Genomic DNA, 21,277 nt, shown 5'->3' with positions numbered 1-21,277 from the left:
CATAAAGCAGGATATCTTCTTTTAATTGATCGAGGTTTCAGATTTTTTTGATATTTTCTTTTTAACTAATAATAGCAGAATCCCTTGTAAAAATTTAAAAATAGATTGCAAACATTTACGCTCGCATTAAAATTAACGTTTCACATATAGCGCAAAATGTATTTGTAAATCTCAGTTAAATTCGCCCGATTTTTAATTTTATTTACCTAATATTACACTGAATAAAGATAAGAGTATCATGTAAATACATTTAGCGCTAAATGCGCGACGTAAACGTGGATCCTAGGATATCAATTACTCAGATTCGCTTATAATTTGTAAAGTGATATTAAAGCCGTATTTTTTTCGTAGGCTTTTTAAAATGTATTTTGCCTCCAGCTCGATGTAGCTCACATTATATTATCGATTCTTTCGGTCTATACTTAGCGTTTTATTAATGTTATATGACACTCTCCTGTTATAGAGTTTTTTTTTCTTTTTCCCTTTCTTTTCTTTCTCTTTTTATTTCTTTCTCTCCTTCTTTTAAGCTCTTTGCGTATTGCTTTTCGTTTGAATCCCAAGTTCGATAACACCTTGAAACCTGGTTGTTCAGGCATGCTAACCCATCTCAAGCGCAGCATACCGGATCTACGTCAGCACAAGATTCATCTGCAGCCTCTTACCAGCAACGATTACCTCGCCAAGCAAAGTAAGTATACTTGGGATATTTCGAGTATTATCGAAGTAGATTGGCACGATTTAAATCGTCCCCGACCTGCAGAGATTCGCTGCACCGTTCGCTCGCCAGAATCCAGAAGAGAACGTATGACCGTCGATTGACTTATATCCCTTGATCGCGGTGCACGCCGTAGTGAAAAATCCCTTAGCGCGGGATAATATATATTTGTGTGTATGTGCGATAAAAATATTCCCTTTTATACTCGCCCTCTCTCTCTCTCTCTCTCTCTCTCTCTCTCTCTCTCTCTCTCTCTCTCTCTCTCTCTCTCTCTCTCTCTCTCTCTCTCTCTCTCTCTCTCTCTCTCTCTCTCTCCTCTCTCTCTCTCTCTCTCTCTCTCTCTCTCTCTCTCTCTCTCTCTCTCTCTCTCTCTCTCTCTCTCTCTCTCTCTCTCTCTCTCTCTCTCTCTCTCTCTCTCTCTCTCTCTCTCTCTCTCTCTCTTTATCTCTCTCATTCTCTCTCTTTTTTTTTCTTTTTACCTGCATATATTCGCGATATTCACTGGTGGCGTTTAAACCTAGTAACCGCGCCGCTAACCGGCGCGCCGGAGTTCCGCCACTGGCGAGAGTAGCCTCAGTCACAACGTCGTTCATCCCACTTCGACAACGTCGAGCCACTACACCACACCATCGCCCCCGCAGCATCCTCATTCCCATGGTAGGGGCTCATTTCTCTTAATCTCAGTAATTTACGCATGACTCTTTCATTATTTTTCACTTGTCATTCGCCGATATGAAATTCCGCGCGCGCCTTGTGTTGTCCATCTCGTACATTCATCATTACATCGGCCCTTATTATCGTGAGATGTAATGCGAGTTGTGCACGCATTCCTTAATCGAATTGTCGCGAAATGAATACCGAATTCGCTCTTTCAGGCGACTTCCAGAGCGGCCCGGGTCGGCCCGTGGAGGAGATCAACGCCAGGATCGATCTGCTGTCGCGACAGGTGTCCTCGCTAGAGCATTCGATGGCCGGCGACATCAGATTGATCCTGAGCTTGCTCCAGCAGACGCTCAACTCGTCCAGGGAGAGCTCCAGCATCGAGATGATGCCGGGAACCACGGGCGCGAAACCGAGCAGCCGGGCACCAGCCTTGGTCCAGAGATCGGCCAGCGAGCCGCAACCGCCGACGGTTCCGGCGAGCAACGGAAACGGAAAGATTCAGCCCAGCACATCGCACGGCTTGTTCAGGTAAGTTAGCGAAAATCCGGAATCTCGCGCGTTAAATTTCGCTTCTAATTATCCTAGTCGGATCGCGTTCGGATACTCGGTAGAGGATTTACGATGATGTATGTTCCGCGATATGGTAGACTCCTACGAATTGAAACCTAAGAGAACCGCAGGAAGTAATCGATATTTTATTATTCTTGTGAAGCCTTCTTTCGAAATCCCTGGATCAGTTGCATTTGATTTCGGCGTCTTTTATTTTGGAAAAGTTGGACAAGTGCCGAAGGTGACCATTATCACGTTATTCTTCTTTGAACCTTTTGTGCGAGCAGTGTCACGGACGCGTCGAGTTAAGTATTAATAATTAACATATATATATATACATAATGTCGAGAAATTTAAATTTTTCCTTGGATTGCAAGCATGATATTATAAAATTATAATTTTATAATAAAAATCAATAATCGAATCGGGTTAATGACCGGCATCGACAATTTTATGTAAAGCAGAGATGTAGTTTTTCTTTTAAAACATATAACGATGTATATCTTAGAGCATTGTATTTTTGATACACTCTTTTCGTAGATACATTTATAACGTCGCACGCTTTGACACTTGTATAAATGATATGACAAAGTTCATAATATAAAAAACTTAGAAATGCAAGAAACATTAATTTGAGATCAAAATAATATTTTTTATTAGAAAGTTTTCTAATTTTCGCACGTACTTCTCTCTTACATTTTTCTATCTGTACTTGCTCTGACATATAATCTCTGCATAATATGTAGGCATTCTTTTTCGGTTCGAAAGCTATCGAAGAAAATACTTGGCTCTCTCTTAGCAGTAGTTGACAACAATGTTGGCTAACTTTAGCTTAATTATTTTTTATATCTTTTTACATGTAGTTAATTAAACTATAGTTGAAAAAACTGATCTTTTTTGATATGAGATATGACAAATCCTTCACTCTTAATTATCTGTCGCGCATATTTGAATATATATTACTCTCATCATCATCATCATCATCATTATCATCTATCATTCGTATCAACCAATCGTAGCCAACAAAAAATGGTCGATGTCCCGATTACGTGGTCGATCCCCCGAGGGCGTCGTGACACTGCTCGGAATCAAACTTAGAGGATTAGAAACCTGTCGAATATTCCACTGTACATATAACCACGTACGCTTCAAGTATTATTATCTCGCTCAGCTACCATTAGCGGTTCTATATTTACTTAAACGAGAAAGCTCGCGCGCATCGCGCGTCGATCAGCTGATACGAGAACGACATTCCCCTCTATAGTAGACCTCCCACGAGGGAGCCGACCTCCGCATCGTCGGGCACGTCGCGGCTGACCGTCACGTCTGAGACGTCCGCTCTCGCGACGGCGCTGCAGACGGCGTTGAACAACCGCACTGGGCCCACGAGGTCGCAGAGCCAACCGGTCGATCTTGCTGTACCTACCACCACGCAGCAACAGGCTCACGCTTGGCACAGTCAGCCCGCCGCCTTCAGACGGGGTGAATACCGGAGTGGGTAGGTAGTTTGGTAAAGGGTAGTTTTCGCCCGCGAATGAAACAGAGAACTGCACAACTTTGGCTCTAAATAACACATTCGACTGTCGATGGTAGCGCCTTTTCCATCGTTTTCGCGACTCGTTCTAACAGTTTATCGTATCCTACTGCTTCCAACTTTGTCTTTCGGCTTGGAAAACGCGCTACCGCGCGTCGGTTGCCAATCGCGAACATTGAAATGCTTTCCATCCGCGTTTGGTAACCGACGCACGACGCCGATCGGGACGACCCTACCAACCGCGTTGATGAAAGCGTGCCCTGCGATAGATACAGCTCGTTCAATAAACGATCGGAGCCGGAAGGCGAGGATCCCTGGAGCTGCGTGGTATCGGAGGAACGGGGGGCTGGTGCCCAGCGTCCTCGTAGCGGCGACTCGCGCAAGGACCCCTTGAACCATCGCGGTGGCAACGGTACCGAGTCCGGGTCGGGGCAACAGGGTCGGTCAGAGGGCAGACAGCAGGAAGGCGGAGGCAGGGGACAGCAGGCAAGCGGGTCGCGACAGCAGGAGTCCTCGAGACAGACCAGCGAAGACGTGTCGTGGGAGTTCACGATAAACGAGGCGCCGATCGCCAGGCTCGAGTCGCTGGACGAACTCGATCAAGATCACGGTAGTTAAGGGGAAAGTAGGGAAACGTGGTTTGTTAGTTGACAGCTATACGACATTGCCGTGAGAATCGGCTCGTCCCGAGGGGAAAGTCCGCGGAAAGTCGCGATGAGGAGACGCGCGACCGGGGCCGTTTGATCCCTCTCTCGAGGGAATCTCGTTTTTAATTCGATCGAACAACGTAGTCAACGCGACACGACGCTTATCTCGAAGTTAAATCATACAGCCGAGCCGCGAGCAACGTAACGCGACGCCTGCAGGTCAACCTTAGAGCGTGTAACGTTGAAGGAAGCGTAGAGGGTTGAAAGTAGGAATCTCCATTTGCTAATACTTCGTTTACATTACAAAGTTGGAAAAATTAAAAAGAATGGCATAGCGAGTTGAGGTATAATAAACCTTGTTTATACATCGAGATGATTTTTTAAACTTTTTATTCGAATTATGATACAAAAAAAATATGCAAGTAATAATAATATTCCACGAATTGTGAGAATTACAAGAGTATTACGTGATAGAAAAGTTACGAAAAATTATATATTACGATAAGGTATTAATATTAAGCGTTGAGAAAAAAATCGAAAAAATTTGACATTTTTTAAAAAGAAAAATAATAAACTATGAACTATATGCTTCCTCCGGTTGCGCACGCTCTAGAAACATCAACGGACCTGTAAGCGCAAAGATCATTTTTTGTACTCGAAATAGCGGCAAGAGAAATCGGCTGCGAAATGTACATTTTCGTATAATGTAAATGTACGCTTATTAAAAAAAAATCATCGTACGATTTTAGGCTCTTCAGACATATTCGGCTTCAGGTCGACGAGCGCTTGTCTCTTCAGGATTCCCGAGAGCAGTTCGGACAATTCAATATTTCGTTTTTTCATATCGATTTTTTACGCGTCGAAGAGAAGCAAACGAAAGAAATATACCGTATCGCCAATTAGACGCCAATTATTTTACTCACACAAGATCGCAAATAATTATTTATATATATTTACACGTTGACACACTCGTACGCGCTGTATATCATAAGATAGGCACGATTAAAGGCGAAAGAAAAATGCATTGAAAGTACATACATATGGAATCGCGGAGATTTTGACGGAGGACGAAATCGCGAACCTGGTGGTTCGTCTTGCGCAAGATTGAACGGTCGAAAAATAAAAAGAAATATCTAACCCGTTAGATATCGCATTCTCACAATAAATACAAGTTTGCGATGATTAAACATTAAATGTGCATATGTTGAAAAAAATGAACGTTTTAGCTGATTTATTATTATAGCACAGAATATTTTGGCAGCCTTCGATTCCGCATTTCAATATATTAAATTGCGGTAGAAATGCAATACACTTTCCTATCGATATCTTTTCGCTGGTGAGTGAAAGAGCGAAAAGTAGCGAATAGACGCGATTTCTGGCGGGTTATTAATTAAGACGATCGAATTAGGGCATCTTCTTTTTTATTCTTGCTTATAGGCAACGTTAGACGACGGTATTAAGGTAACGAGTACTTAAGACAAGTTTCGCGGTGCCGAAAGATATTGTCACATAGTAATTTAAGCCGGAACATTGGTGGAACACGAGAAGAAACGATTTTTTCAGCCGCCGTACAAAGTAATAGCCATGTCCTTTATACAGACAGAATATGCGACAGGATATGTCGTACAGGCGACATTAGACGATATCAAGATCCTTATAATTATGATTGTTATTATATTATCGTAATTATTATGATTACTATTATTATTAGTATTCTTATGATTATTATTATTATTATTATTATCACTATTATATAGCAATGAAAGAAGCGCGAGTGTGAAGGGGAGGAAGGGAGAGATGAAGAAAATAACACCGACGACATAATGCCTACGCAATAATATATATTTCTACATATATATACATATACAGAGAGGGGAAAACATATAGATGTGTGTGTATATATATTATATATATTCTATAAATTTTTTACAAAGCATTTCGAGTCGCTATTGCTCCTAAACGTGTATAAACGTTGGTTTCTCTTCCTCTCTTTTCATTTCTTGTCCTCCCGCAATATCTCTATTTTCCATCATTAGTGATCGCGAATCGGTTTAAAAAGGCTGGAAAGCAGCGATCGATCGATCCTAGGAGTCTTATCTTGTGGCTCGCGAGTTTACGTAAATTTTTACATTTGCGATTTTCAACGCGATCGAGACGAGAGAATAAGAAGGAGAGAGAAAGAGAGGAGTATCGGATAGAGATTCATGGGAATGGCGCTTCGAGATCGTTCACGGATCACCGATCGCTGATCTGTTCGTTCTTTGCTCAGTATTCTAGACTGTAACTGAATACATTCGATGTAACGATTAAACACACACGATTCATAGTTAACTCTCTGCGACGAAGCGGTGATGCAGCGGCGCAGCGCTAATAATGAGGGAGGGTGGGAGGAGGGAAGAGGGAACGCAGCTTTCAATTTCGCAGATAGCGATTTTTTTATTGTTAAATTACCAGTAGTACACGCAGCACACGTGGATTCTCGCACTTAGGTACACGGCAGGCGTTGTACGATTTTAGGTACGATACTTTATAAAGGAAGAGGAAGAAAGCCCGGCGTGGTCCCGGCCGAGGACGACCACGTTCGCCGCACGAAACCTGTCTCGAATCAGACGTATAATTTAAAAAAATACATATCATTGCCTGGCCTCTGTCGCCATATCAATTAAACAGAATTGTAAAACGGAAATGTAAACCGGGGGCTGGTTCCCCCCACTCGAAGAATAATACAAGTCTGTAAAAAGATACATCACTCCTTAACTGGTATGGCATTATCTATTAGAATGCCGCATTATGAACATGAAGAATTTTTAATTTCTTTATTTGTGTCTTATACAAATAAATATCTACAATTTTTTCTTGTTTTTTTCTTTATTTTGGAAAGATAAACTGACTGTATTATATAAGTACCAATATTGTGTCGTACCAATTAAGGATTATCTATTTTGATGTTGTCTCAATTAATATTTTTATAGACGAATATAAAGAATGTGAAGAAGCAATGCTCATAATTTTATCTTATATAATATTAAATAATCGCGACAAATCAAGAATATACAATATTATCCATGTATTTTATTCATATTAGAATTATATGAAGGATATTTAAATTGTGGAAGACACTTTCGGTGTAAAATTTGTATTCGATGAAGTAGTCTGTGTGTAAAAGTAATAATTTTGAAGGAAATAAAATTGAAAATTATTTCAATTTTCTTTTGACATTCGGAAATAATCTGAACATGACAGGATTGAAAGCTCGATGAGAAATATTGATTGTGAGAGACTTTAACTGGTTGGCAAAACGTGATCGCCCTCAGTCGCACAGAGACGGATGCAGCTGGCGAAGATTGCTGAACGCGCGAGACCGCCAAGTGAAGAACAGTCGAAAAGTTGTCTCTTCTTGCATTATGAAATTACAAAAGTCGCAACTCGAGTGGTCGCGCGACCGATCGCGGATTTTCGACGACTCCGACTCCCCGACGAGTGCGCGAGCGATTATGAGTAGTAGACTCTACGTTTAAACGTACACTTTTAACACGCTACATCTTTCTCGCGCGCGGGGAAACATATGTAACATTTTATACATAGTGTCTGCGCCCAATTATAAACTTATGCTGTGCAAGAAAAAAATGCGTCGCTTCTTCAATTCCAAAGCAGGAGATCGAGAGCAGCTGAGGCAAATGTCCTGTGATTACGATTAAAAAGTCGCCATATAGTATGGAACTCGCTCTAAGAGTCTTATCGGGGAAATTCATCTTGGAAGCAAAGAAATATCCCATATTTTTTGTCATTAAAATGTCATATTCCACAATTCAAAGAGGAAATAGAGAGAGAGAGAGAGAGAGAGAAAGACTCCGTTGAGAAATTATCTTGTCATTCAACGAAAGCAAACCGGCTGCTATTTTTTTCAATCCGAGGGAAAAATGTGACAAGCAGCGGACGAATGACGCTCTTTTTTTCAAGAATTCAGTTCTAATTATGTCGACTTTTTAATCTTTGTTATACCGAATACGTGATTGGCACCGATACGCGCTCGCGTCTGTCTCTTTGTAGAATTTCGAGGAGCTTTGGTATCGCGGAGAGCCTTTCTAGTTCCGGCAATTTCGAAATCGCTTGCAAGAGAATGCTGAGCGCGATTCTGTCATCGAAATAGGATCATCCGGGATCTTTCCATCGGTTCTTTTTTTCGCGATAATGTACACTTCGTCCTTCGTCTTTCGAGTGACTACGCACGAATATCATCGAGTACCTTAATCCCTCAGATCTTCTCAATCTCTATCGCCTGTCCGCGCCGATGAAAATAGAATCCTGCGATCTCTCATCGAAACCGCCTCTTGCTTTTTTTTCTACCGCGGTTGGGTCCACTCACGACGAAAAAAAAAAAAAACGCGTGGATAAAATAGGTTCGAGGTGGATTCACGTTGCGAACGAAAAGAGTCACGTCCAGGTCTGTGCAAGGGCACTTACTTGCAAAAGTAAGTATCGATTTCAAAGGCGGAAGACGCGTATTTAACGAAGCTCGCAACTAAATTCCGTATCGATTCGAGATCGAGAAAGTTTCGCGTGCAAAGTAGAAGAGTAGCAAAACGTGAAGAACGAGGAGAAAAAAGAAAGCAATGGATGGAGGATCCTCACAACCGCGGTAGCTGAATCTAATCGCGTGTTCTTTATCCAGATTCAGCGATTTACGATTGTTCTGTATATACATATATATATATATGATATAATCTCTTGGATTATGTACGATTGTACGTACGCCGAGCGCACTGATTTGTAAACACGTAACATGGAAATTAGTTTGAAAGTGAGCGTGACAAAGGAGATACTTTTTGCACCGCCCCCGCTTCGCTCCTGCCCTCCAGCTAACACTCCAGGACGAGATGGTCCTGCGGGTTCGTCACGTTACCGAAACTTTCGATGTTTTCTCCCCAGGACGGAGAAGAAACAAAGATCTTGAATGGGAAATAAAAGTTCAATTCATTAGCTTTAGTTATATTCATTTGGAAACTGAGGCATTGTTTCTCTGCATTTATTTTTTAATTATGCTGCAAATTACACTTATAATTAGTTTAATTAGATTTTAAATACGAGAGAAAAGCGGTGCGCGAATACTGCAATTTCAGATGTTGCTAAATCACACGTTATGGATATGAAATATTAAATTTTCTATATTATATCGCGTTTAGACTGTTAGTTGGCAGAGATTCGATCGAAAATGCGAGACGATCGACGATGGTGATTGGCGGTGGAGCAGGTGCTAGGAGTGGCGGTGGTACCGATGGTGACGAAGCCGTGTTGTGTATCTATAAGTTTTCATATATTGCATAAAATATGTTTATTACATATTTTCACTATGCCAATTTACGCATTTATTTATTCATATTTGCCTCATTATAATTCCAGCTTCCTTGAGCTATCCCTCTGATCTGTCGTTCCTTTGTGCAATTAATAAATTATTCTCAACGATATCACGAGAAACAAATCGTCAATTATCGAACATAAATATGGACCGAAAAGATTAATTCTAATTTTCGTTGCTCTATAATTCTTGATAAATATTTATAATTTCTATTGTTTTTTATTCTGCCTCTGATACTCAAGAATTGTTGAAGATTCACGAATAATAATAACGGACAATAAAAGTGAATAATAGTATACATATATTTTGAGAATCTAGCACGTGGCATAAAAATAAAGAAAAAATTATGATAGAATGTATTGAGTTTTCGTCCATTTGTCTTTAATAGTGTGTCATACAATTCGCCATTATCGCGGAATTGATTATCGATTCATGAAAAATTACCACTCTCAAGATTTGAAGCGAAACGAGATAAGGTAAGTGAAAACATTCACGCAATGAATATTACGACAGACGAATAATCTGAGCATAACATATATCAAATAAACGAATAACATTTTATTGATCTCCAAGTTACTTATATTTTATTAGAAATTTTGCTTCTCTTGCTCCTCTTACTATTGATATTTGATTAAATCGACATCGTTTATTTATTATGCCGTTTAATGCGAAGTTATATATCCGTGTTACATCATCTTACGCTTTGATATTCTAATGTAAATGTTATGCAGTTTTGACACACAACCGAGACTTATATAAAAATAATTAATGCGTAGTGAAAACGTACCGCAAACGATCGCGACTCGGAGGTCGATTATTCGCGATTGGAAACTCGATGTCTCTCTGGAATGTGCCAGGAAACGCCTGTGAACGAAGCTCAGATCTGCTAGTCGTTACAATTCGATGCACGGATCGCAATCATCTTGTTATTACGCAGAGCATAAAATACAGCTTTTAAATTATATCCACGACTAATCGTCTCTCCTCCACGAATTACAATTGAGATATAAATCGATGTCTATAACGACATACTTTCTATTCCATATCGTTGGAAAGACAATAAAAGTAAGGGGACCATCACGCTGTAATGATTTTGTTAGTTTCATTCTGCGCGGACGAGAATTGTCAGAATAGGCACGTAATAATAATTGGTAAATGTATAATTATCAAATAATTCGAGATAACTGGATACCATAAATTTAAAAAATTTTAATTCTGGACGATATAATTTTGTGATACAGAGAGCGGAAGTATTATCTTCTTTTTATTGCCTGAAAACGGTCACTTTACTTAATGAGCAGGCTCGATATTCCAAGAAGATGGCATGCGTTCCGTACTTTCGTTCACGTGATTCGACTCGCGAATTTCGTCAAAAATAACATCTCAGATCCTTCCTTTTCCGCGTTTCTAGGATGCGCTTTACAATGTGCATCCGTCGCGATGCATAATTTCCACGTCGCGAATTTCGGTTCGCATTCGTGACAAGTTTGAGTTGGCACGATGGAAATTGAAGAAAGTAAATGAGCTGTTCCACACGAATACATACAATGCTTGGCAGTCTGACATCTGAAATGCAAACGACATCCGTATTATTTTATCGTATTATTAAACCTTCATCTCATGACATGTTCTAAAACGCACTTTTGCATTTTCCGCGGTTGTATTTACTTATGCGATTTGTTTTATTAATACAGTCTATCATCGCTTACTATAAATATAGATACAGTTGTATAAATCAACATCAATATTCCAGAGTATATATTTGACAGTCATGAAATCACAAATTTTAATGAGACACTGTGCCTGTATTTAATCGCCAAGCCATCGAAAAATTTGGATAATAAAAGTACAATATTTACATTATCATTTTATTATCATACTTTTTATCTTTATATTAATTATTTTACTTGAATTCAACATTTATAAGGCAATATAGCGCGCAAGTTAATCTATTGAGTTAATATAAAATTAAATATCAAGTAATCAAAAAAATTTCGAAATGAGAACACATTTCAAAATATATATTTACTTTCTTTCAATTATTTATATAACGACATTACGTATAGGAAATAATAAAACTTCCTCGATTAATATTCACGAGGTAAGCTTAATGAGGTACAACATAACACTACGAGCATCAATTTTGACAGACCCGCAATCGGCATGATGGTTGTCACTTTTCTGCAAAGTGGGAGTCGGTATAAAGAGAGGATATCTCCTGTGGCGATGGTCAGTGAGCTCAGTGAGAGTGCCGTGATCATTTCACCGTTGTGCCGTGAAAGTCAAGAATGAAGGTACGCGTTTCGCTAATCTCTCATCGTTGTGCCTCGTTTTATAAAGATGTGTGAAGTGTCAGTTGACATTTAAGCGCGTCCGCAAAAAAAAAATATACTTAATTCATGTCATGAATTTAATCTGTGTGATCAATATTTATCAATCTCTTGCACATCATCATCTTCATTATTAGAGAATTTGCAAATTTTATGGCGAGCGATTAAAAAGTGCCATAATTTTTCAATTAATAAAAATATTCGCATTTTTTTTCGAACACACGTTCGATCAATAATTTCGCTATTTATAATGATCAGTCGTTATTTGTCGATTTCACGCCACGCCACTTGAGAGCGAGGCGCTTTGCTTCTCAACGCGTGAAAGTTCTTTCCGTAACCTTTCTTCGGTATAATCCTCGTTGTGAGTTTCACATGCAACAATGAGAAGAATTATACGGAACAGTTTTCCTCGCAACACCGCGAGTTGTAAAGAAATAATTACCTTGCGGCTAAAATGCTTTTGTCGAAAGTCGCTACATCCGCGTGTTTTCTTAAAAGATGACACTCTTATTTTAACAAGTCACATTATTTGATGAGAATTAAAAAAAAATGTTAATTTTGATTGCATTGCCTTTATTACAACATCCGCTCTTACTACAGCTTACATTATTCCATTTTTACTATGACTACAGATTCTTTCCGATTGCGAAATTGTTTGTTAAACAAATTTAAATGATATGTCAATCTTTTTGGCAGCGAGTTTTTATTTGCGAAGAGAAAGATATTCAATTTTTCATAGTTTTATAAGTGACTTTAGTAAAAATATCTCGAAAATTTGTGGATAAACTACAAAATTATTGAAAAGTGTAATTTTATTGCTTGTGTTGCTTATATACATCCTCTTGTAAGATTTATTTTCTAATTACTTCGAATACTTTTAATGATAATCGCGCATATTTACTGTGTGACATGTGACAGAAAATGAAAAAAATCGATAAACGATATAATCGAGAGTAGCATTTTATTTGTGAAGTGTGAGAGTATTTTCCATACCGGAAATTTGTCTTCCTTTATCTATTCTTTCTGCGCATTGGCTTTCTAGTTTTGTAGAGAGAATAGCTTTCTTTTGAAAAACTCAGTTTGCCTAATACGAAAAGTAGAAATATCCATTAGCTAACGTTTAATCGCTGCTTTTTAGAAACCATCGAGAATGCACGCAGCGAACTAGATCAACCAATGACTTCTACATGCAAGATCAAGATTACGATGATCATTCTCGTTCATTAAAACGACAATCGACCGAATAATTACATACATCGAAAAACTACGTTGATAGTTTCTCACTTGGATAGTTTAAACGTCATTGATCACAATTTGTTATTGTTTCTCATAAACACACGTTTTCTTTCCTCAGATTGTTTGTTTGATTTACAATTTAAATTACTTTCGCTGATACTCGTGATTGTTCTGCAGATAATGAATTACGCAACTTTATTGCACGCTTTATATCGCTAACGAGAAGCGTTTCGTTTTATTTGTCTCGCGATATCTATGTGAAATCATCAATATTGGCGAGATCGTCGTATTTGCCTCAAGTTATGTATGCCGCCGATTCATGTATAGTATAGAACGTATTTCGAACCGCCGGTAGTCGCGTGACTTTCACTCGGTGTCGCTCTACTTGCACTTCTGTTAATGCGCTCTCCACGCTTGAATAATTTTTCAAGATCGACACTTGACCCTCAAATGATCCCTAGCAATTAATTTAAGTGCATGAGAACGCGACTTTCCTAAGGGACTTTCCTAAGGATTTTCCTTGCTTAGCAACTGTGGCATCACTGTTTTGCTATCGCGTGCTTAATATACATAATATAATCGATTATATACAATTATCGCTTCGCAGATATTATTCTTGTAAGAAAAGTCGCTTATAGATTCGAAGAGTTGTAAATTAATGGAAATAAATTGCAATTATACATTGTCATTTCTCATCGTACGTTTCAGCTAAGGGAATTCTTGATAGTGACGTGGTACTTGATACTCGTGGCTCACTCAGAAACCGCCGTAAAGAATGACCGAGAAACATTGCTGAGGAAAGCGGCCGAACAACTCGAGCGATTAGCGCCGTATCGAAGAAGCACGGACAATCAAGGAGATGTCGATCTCTCGAATTTACCGGAGATCTGGAGATCTCTGGAAGATCAGAATCGTCTGGACGAGACGAAGAGCGATGCGGATCAAAGGGGATCACCTTGGGAGGTAATTTCCGACATCCTCTCGACGGAACCGGACACGACGAAGAAGACCGACGACGAGAAGCTGGTTACGATCGACGTTATCGCCGATCCGAGGTACAGCACGATGATGCAGGAAAGGATCAAGAGAGGCTTCGATGTTGGATCTGCCAGTCTCCTAACCAGTATAGCTGGCGGTTTGTTAAGCGGTGTCGCGAGTGCATCGAGCAGCTCTGCCGGAAAAGCATTGGCGAGTAGCAGTCAATCGGCGTATAGTGCTCCTGCATACGGTGCACCCACAGTGGAGCACACCTATTCGGTAATTTATTTTTGAACAATAATGAATTAAGTTTACTCTACACACTCTCGTCTATTTAAGTAATTATTATAGTAATTATTATAGTAATTTATATAGTAGAAACGTTACAAAAAGTAGAATGACAGCACAGAGAAAAAATGATTGAACCCTTGTATAAAGGAAAACAAGAGAAAACAAGAGCAGAAACGAATGGCTATTGGAATATTAAAGAGAAATAAAGCGAAAAAAGTCGTTCTATATATACATTATACATGAAGTAGGTCGTTGTGCTGCAAAGGAGTGAAATTTTAACCGGTTTTTTTTAATTATTGCCGTCTTTTCCGGAATTACGTGTTCTTGTTCGTCTTATCTTTATTTATCTTTGATTCAACATTGCAAAGTATTTCATGTAGCAACACAAATAAACAGCGTGAAGTGAAAATTACTGTATTAGACCTTACAAGCCTCTTACGCTAAGTAATGAATAATTTTTTTAAGTATTCAATTTTCTTTAAAAAATAAATAGTAACAAGAAGATGCGCAGAGGGAAAAGATAGACAAAATGTATTACTTTAATAATGTATAATTGTATTAATTATATTACGCAACACAGTGACATAATCTAATATGGAAATGACATTTTCTTTTTAGTATGTAGAGAAGCCCTTTGGTCCTTGGGACTTTAAGAAGGCGATCTTTGGCACACTGTTTCAAGCTTTCAAAGCGATCGGCGGCGGCGTGCTAGCTCTGAAGGGTCAACTTGTTAAGGGCGGTGGTTACCTCTTGGCGGGTAAAGGCAAAGTTGTCAGTAAAGCCGGGGATGTCATTACGTCTTTCGGTAAAAGTCTGGCAGCCAGCGCATTGACAGAACCAAAGCCTTATCCACCAGAAGCCTATTACGATCATCCGCCGGTTCAAAATATAGGTGAGGGATTAAATAATTTTTATTAAAAAAAACAAAATTTATTAAATTTTTTCTGTTTATAATTAACAATAAAAAAGACTGATTAGGAAATTAATAAAAAATTAAATTGCATATACCTACAAAATGCAAGCATTGTATATACACATATACATATAAAAACTTGCTTTCTATTGTACGCTTACTTATTTATATCACAGTCAACCGATTAGTCGTGAAAATCGATCGGAGATATAATTTTGTATTGAGAAATGACAGACTGTAGAAAAAATCATTTTAGTGAGTGCAAGCCAATCGATTATCCACAAATATGGATATTTCGAATGGTAATCATACGTTCGAGACTTAACCGAGTATTATTCGCTTTTCTCGAATCCATATGCGAAGCGATAACAATCGAACGTTATAATCGATGAAAATGATTCGAAACAAGTTGACGTACGAGTATTATGATATACATTACAAGATTATTGATACTTGCATGATACGTTTCAAATTAAAATGATGTAGTTTATAATTAAATATACTCCAATTTATAATGATCGAATTAAATTCTGCTAAGATATCTATTTATTCTTATATACACGTAATGATATGAACATTAAATTTTTTTTTTTTGAACTTATAAAAGGACATGATGCCAGCTATCCTGGATCAGCATCAAGTTCCGATGATTACTCCGAGGCGCCTAATGATTACAGTCCACACCAGACCTACGACGTGCCATCAGATGGTAGGTTTCACTATTCTTACATATGTAATTGTAACATTGTAAAGTTCCTGCACCATTGTACTCTGTTTCTACATTTTTACGCTTTTCTAAGATACGCAATTAATCCAAGGTAGTAATTACGCGCTGATGAAGGCTTAATAAGTATAACGACTTCTATCTAATATTTCAACTATGTAAGCAATTACAATCTAAGTAATTATGCGAAGAAACAATAGCTTTCGCAGAGAGAAGAAAATAATCAAGAAATCTTTGTTTTCTTTTTAAATTTAAAAAAAGGAGTAATTGCGTAAGACTTTTTTATATTCTTCTAATTTATTTAAAGCGTAGAGAGAGCGCTATCAGTTATCACTTTCACGAATAAATTTCGTTACCAAGCGCCAGCTGACAATTATAATATCTTTGGCGGAAGTTAATGCTTTCGATGTTCTTCTTGGAAACTTGTTAATGCAATTCGCTTGATGATGCTCAAATTTCCCTTTCCGTATCGCACAATCGTCATCCGCCGAGCAACGCAGTGAATGTCAGGATTTCATTTCACGATTCCGAATGATTCTTCCCACGTGTGTATCAGCACGCGACCTTTCACTTTCCCCGAAAGTTATTGACCGAGAGATAGCTGCGGCAAAGCCTGTGTTTCCTGTGTGACATACTTCTTCAAGTTCTTTTACTCTTAATATATCTGTGTGCATCTCTGCGTGCTGATGTAAATTTATGTAAATTTTATATATGTATATAAATTATATAAATTATATTCTTTCAACAAAAATGTTAATTAGTATGCGGTCTATATGCGGATTATCATATATCCCGTATATTAATGTATTGTAATTATAAAATATAAAAAATTATTCTCTATGTTTATCTCACGCTGTGTGTTTCTCTAAAATTCACTTTTCCAGAATTTAGTATGACACAATGCACTAGTTTTTAATGGTAGATTCTGTAGGGTAACAGTTTTCTGTAAATGTGTACAACTTTTCCGTATATTAGATCGATATATGAACTAGATACTCATGTTGTTCTATACTTGTGGCACTTGATCGACCGATACTTTGTAATACTTTCGGCACACTTGCAACAACGTTAATCAATCAGCCTTTGACAGTATCTGCTTTCACGCTCCACTTCGACTAACGAATCTGTACTTAACACTAAAACACCGAATAAACGTGACTGACAGACGTCACGTTCACAGACACTAGCCAGGGCGGCCTGCTGATCGTGACGCCGACGAAATCTGACCTGGACGACCAACGTACGAACGTGGTGGCGCAGGAAAAGCCGGATCTGTCCAAATTAGAGGAGAGTTTTGGTGGACCGGACAAGGGCTCCACCGTGACGAATCTCCTGAACAGCGTGCCGAAAGGTAGCGTCGGTTCAAAGGATCAAATCGTCAATCAAGGCAACAACAACGTGAATCCTTATCCTTCCGCGCAGCATCCAGCTTCGACCTACGGGACGTTGAATCATTACTCCGTGAACCACGACAATGCGGTACAAAATTATGCATCCGGACAGGAGAACACTTATCAACAGCCTCAGCTATCGTCGCATTATCACTTCCCATATCTGGATGATCTGAATCTGTCAAATCAACCGAACGTAGTTTATCCGCCGTTGCAATATCCGGCCAATCCCTCTCCTTCGTTCGATTCGTCCAAGCTTCCGTACAACGATGACGGCGGAACGTCGGTGTACACGAGTCTGTCTATAGACACCGAGCCGCAGATCGCGCCCTTGAAAGTATCTCTCCTACCTGGTGCTCTCGATCTGCCCAAGTTGCAGCCACCCGTGGATTTTCACGGGCAGCCCCAGTTTGCAAATCATCTTTACGGCAGTTTAGGCGGTCCACTGAGGGTGCCTCTTCTAAACCCGATGCCATCAGCTTATCATTGGCAGAGTCAAGGGTCGCTCATACCAACCCTGAAGACGTTGAATCATAAGAGGAACGTTCTCCAGAGGCGAGCGTTCGCCAAACGACTCGCGCTTTACTCGATGCTGCAGAAAATGAGGTTCTATTGACTGTGAGGTCGAGGCAGGTAATGCGTCGACATATTATAACCGTGTGTAAAATGACATTTTTTTTTCAAAAATTTTACAGGTTTTTTCGATAAATGTCATGATATATTTTAACGTCGAAATAATCTCTTTGACATTTTTTAAATACTGAAGAGTGAAAGTACAACATATAGACGCATAGTGTTCTCAAAAATGTGATGGTGAAATATCACATCCTGTCATTTCGAACATATAATAAGAATAAATATGTACTTTCATTTTAATTGCATAATATGATATTGAACGTGTAATTATATAAATATATAATAGATAAATCTCTCGAATAAATAAGAGAGAATTATTGTTACAGATTTTATTTGAAATCACATCGTAATTTTTTATGATTAGAAAAAGGAAGATTGATTTGAAATAATATTTGTAGACTTATATTAGATTTAGAAATAAGCTATATAATTAATATTTTATTTTACACTAAGATAAATTATTTTAATAAGAATTAAAAAAAGAGATATTTTTTCCTTATCACATTATATGCTGTAAATAATATTAATTTTAATGCCTTTGTGTGCACTCTTTCTGTTGCAGTAGTCTATGCGGTCGCATACTATCCATATCCAGTCAAATACAGATACAGACCTCCTTATCCTTATGGACGATAAGGATTTTCGTTATCAACGATCACATAAGCTTCGAGGAACGAGAGAAGAATAATTTGGCGAAAGCGATTTTTAGAATTCGACATTTCACAATCAGAACGAAAGAACATTCATACCTGCAATGAAGAGGAGATTCTGTGTATCATTGAAACGCTGGGTTCACGACATCACAATGTATCGCGAGTTATATCGTTATAGTGTCACGAAAGTAGTCGTTTTCTATTAAATGAGAAGGAGACTTAAAATTATCTTTTACAACATTTAGTATATATCTTGGTTTGCTGACAGAAACGATTATATATGGATTCTATGAGCAAATCAGAGAAATCTAAACTCAGAAATTTTAATGAAATAATTCCTTGTTAATTATGTAGGATATATAATTTTATATGTTATAATTTAATGTGTGATAGACTCTCTCTCTCTTTGTTACGTTTTCTTCGTTCGTCATTTGCGATCGTGGCGGACATGAATGTACATAAGTCCTGGAGGGACACTATAGAATAAGACCTACAGTATAAGGGATTTACTACGCCATGAACAAATTACTTTAAAGTTATGTATGTAAAGTTATATATGTATTAGTTTTTTTAAATAAATCAATATAACATTTCTTTTAGATTTAAACACTCATCTCAATTATATATAAAAAAATATTATTTGTTCAAGCAATTATCTTAGGAATATAATTAAACTTTATATTGAAATTACTAAAATTATAGAAGAGTTTTGAATGCAAAAATTTACTATACTAGAACAAAACAAGCGCGCAAATATTCTATTATATATATTAAAAATAATGTAATTTAAAAAAAATATTAAGTATGTCTATTTTATTTATTTTTGTCAACAACTGTTCACCCTCGCAACGACAGCCGTTGAATGGTACGAATATAACGCACAACGCGAATCGAGACAATATGATTAAACAACATATCTGCATTAACGAGGATAATTAATTTTTTCATAATTTTATTGTAATCTTTTACGTTACGTTATGTCACGAGTTTCTTAAATATTTTATATTATCGAATGAGAAACAATTTTATTAACATTTTCTTATATATTTAAACACGATCATTAATTTATTAAAGTTTAAATCAGTGCGCAATAACGTCATGTGTGCAACATACAATAATGTATCCATGTATATATATAGAAACATAGTCATATGTATGTATATACACCACGCTGCACGTCTCGCGGGAGATTGACCACAAGACTCTGAACAGCGGTATCGCCAAACGCAGCCAACACGTCCACCACGCTGCGCGTCTCGCGCGAGACTGATGATCAGTCTCGACAGTCTCGCAATCGCAATGTCTCGAGAATCAGTCTCGCGCAAGACGCGCAGCGTGGTGGACGTATAGGCTGCGCTTGGCAATACCACTGCTCGTTGTTAGAGTCTTGCGGTCAAGTCTCGCGCGAGACGTGCAGCGTGGAGGATGTGTACAGATGCACGAATATAATAGAACCACAGATATTTTGAGCCAAAGATTCTTGTAGAAAATTCCATTTTTTGTTCTCTGTTAAAGATTTAAATAATAAATTTTTATGCATTGTTTAATTAATTCACATATTTTTATGCATGCATTGTGATCAAAGCATAAAAAAATATATTAATTAGTTATGCCATGCATAAAAATTTGGTATTTAAATCTAAAACAGAAAGTGCAAACAAAAAAATAGAATTTTTTACAAGAATCTTTTGATAATCAAGATAATCACAACATCGAGATTAATTATGATTTTTTGACGAAACGATTTATTAATATTTTTTGATAGAAATTAGCTACTTTTAAACTCGGTTAATATTTTTGACAGTTATCACGTGATTTCTGTCAAAAATATTAATCCAGGATAAAGTATATTATAACATATTTGAATTTTAATTAGCAAATTAACGCTTTAGTAATATTTGTTTACAGAAATCAGCTGATAAAGAGTTAATTTGCTAATTTATTTTTAAAATAAGAATATGTTATAAAAATTAAAATAATAATATGTTATAACTCCTTAAACTCGATTAAGATTTTTGACAGTTATCAGCTGATTTCTGTCAAAAAATATTAATCAAGTTGAAACAAACTTTATATAAAAATATCATTTTTTTTTATATAAAATCGAAGAATAATGCGCGCATTGCGCGCACTTGTGTGTTGTTCTAGTGATATATAAAGTGCGTGTTATTTTTTATTGTTTTTGACTCGCATTTATGATTTTATGTTAATGATTAAGTGATTGCGCGACGAAAAGGCTAACCGTAGTGAGAAATTGTTGACTAGTACTACTTAATCTATCTACATTCTTACTTTGCGCATAATAAAACTATAATATATAAAGTGCGTGTTATTTTTTTATTGTTTTTGACTCGCATTTATGATTTTATGTTAATGATGAAATGATTGCGCGACGAAAAGGCTAAAGGTAGTGAGAAATTGTTGACTCGTGCTACTTAATTTCTCTACATTCTTACCTTGCACATAATAAAATTACGATATATAAAGTGCATATAATTTTTTATTGTTCTTGACTCGCATTTATAATTTTATATTAATGATTAAATGATTGCGCGACGAAAAGGCTAACCGTACTGAGAAATTGTTGACTAGTACTACTTAATTTCTCTACATTTTTACTTTGCGCATAATAAAATTACGATATATAAAGTGCGAGTTATT

General features: G+C 37.5%; 2 protein-coding genes across 3 annotated transcripts in view; both read left to right on the top strand.

Annotated features, from left to right (window-relative positions):
• The window catches only part of Sei (potassium voltage-gated channel seizure), a 105,007-nt gene extending 95,542 nt beyond the window's left edge, over positions 1 to 9,465 (top strand). Inside the window, 7 exon segments of the mRNA XM_083035358.1 lie at positions 593 to 688; positions 1,237 to 1,249; positions 1,251 to 1,372; positions 1,591 to 1,906; positions 2,091 to 2,168; positions 3,192 to 3,425; positions 3,731 to 9,465. Coding sequence (XP_082891484.1) covers positions 593 to 688; positions 1,237 to 1,249; positions 1,251 to 1,372; positions 1,591 to 1,906; positions 2,091 to 2,168; positions 3,192 to 3,425; positions 3,731 to 4,079 — 1,208 coding nt within the window. The 3' untranslated portion in view covers positions 4,080 to 9,465.
• A 2,070-nt stretch (positions 9,466 to 11,535) lies between these two features.
• On the top strand, positions 11,536 to 18,613 carry LOC145935174 (uncharacterized). 2 transcript variants are annotated; one of them, XM_083036291.1, is made up of 6 exons: positions 11,536 to 11,758; positions 13,739 to 14,287; positions 14,918 to 15,191; positions 15,820 to 15,921; positions 17,117 to 17,960; positions 18,529 to 18,613. In XM_083036291.1, exons 1-5 carry the CDS (start codon positions 11,753 to 11,755, stop codon positions 17,941 to 17,943), a joined length of 1,758 nt encoding a protein of 585 aa, XP_082892417.1. In that variant the 5' UTR covers positions 11,536 to 11,752; the 3' UTR covers positions 17,944 to 17,960; positions 18,529 to 18,613. The 2 variants fall into 2 exon arrangements, with proteins under 2 accessions (XP_082892417.1, XP_082892416.1); XM_083036290.1 differs by having other exon boundaries at positions 18,526 to 18,612.
• Positions 18,614 to 21,277: the final 2,664 nt, after the last annotated feature.

The sequence above is a fragment of the Prenolepis imparis genome, unplaced genomic scaffold (assembly GCF_030444845.1).
Source record: "Prenolepis imparis isolate NDT839.2.m4 unplaced genomic scaffold, iyPreImpa1.0 SCAF_4, whole genome shotgun sequence".
Taxonomy (NCBI): Eukaryota; Metazoa; Arthropoda; class Insecta; order Hymenoptera; family Formicidae; genus Prenolepis; species Prenolepis imparis.
Note: the sequence above shows the minus strand (reverse complement) of the source record. Positions and strands in the feature narration are given on the sequence as shown.

Coding starts and splice junctions, on each gene's coding strand:
- LOC145935174 (XM_083036291.1), top strand. Junction 14,288..14,917: donor CAGTGGAGCACACCTATTCG/GTAATTTATTTT, acceptor TTTTCTTTTTAG/TATGTAGAGAAGCCCTTTGG. Junction 15,922..17,116: donor CTACGACGTGCCATCAGATG/GTAGGTTTCACT, acceptor TCACGTTCACAG/ACACTAGCCAGGGCGGCCTG.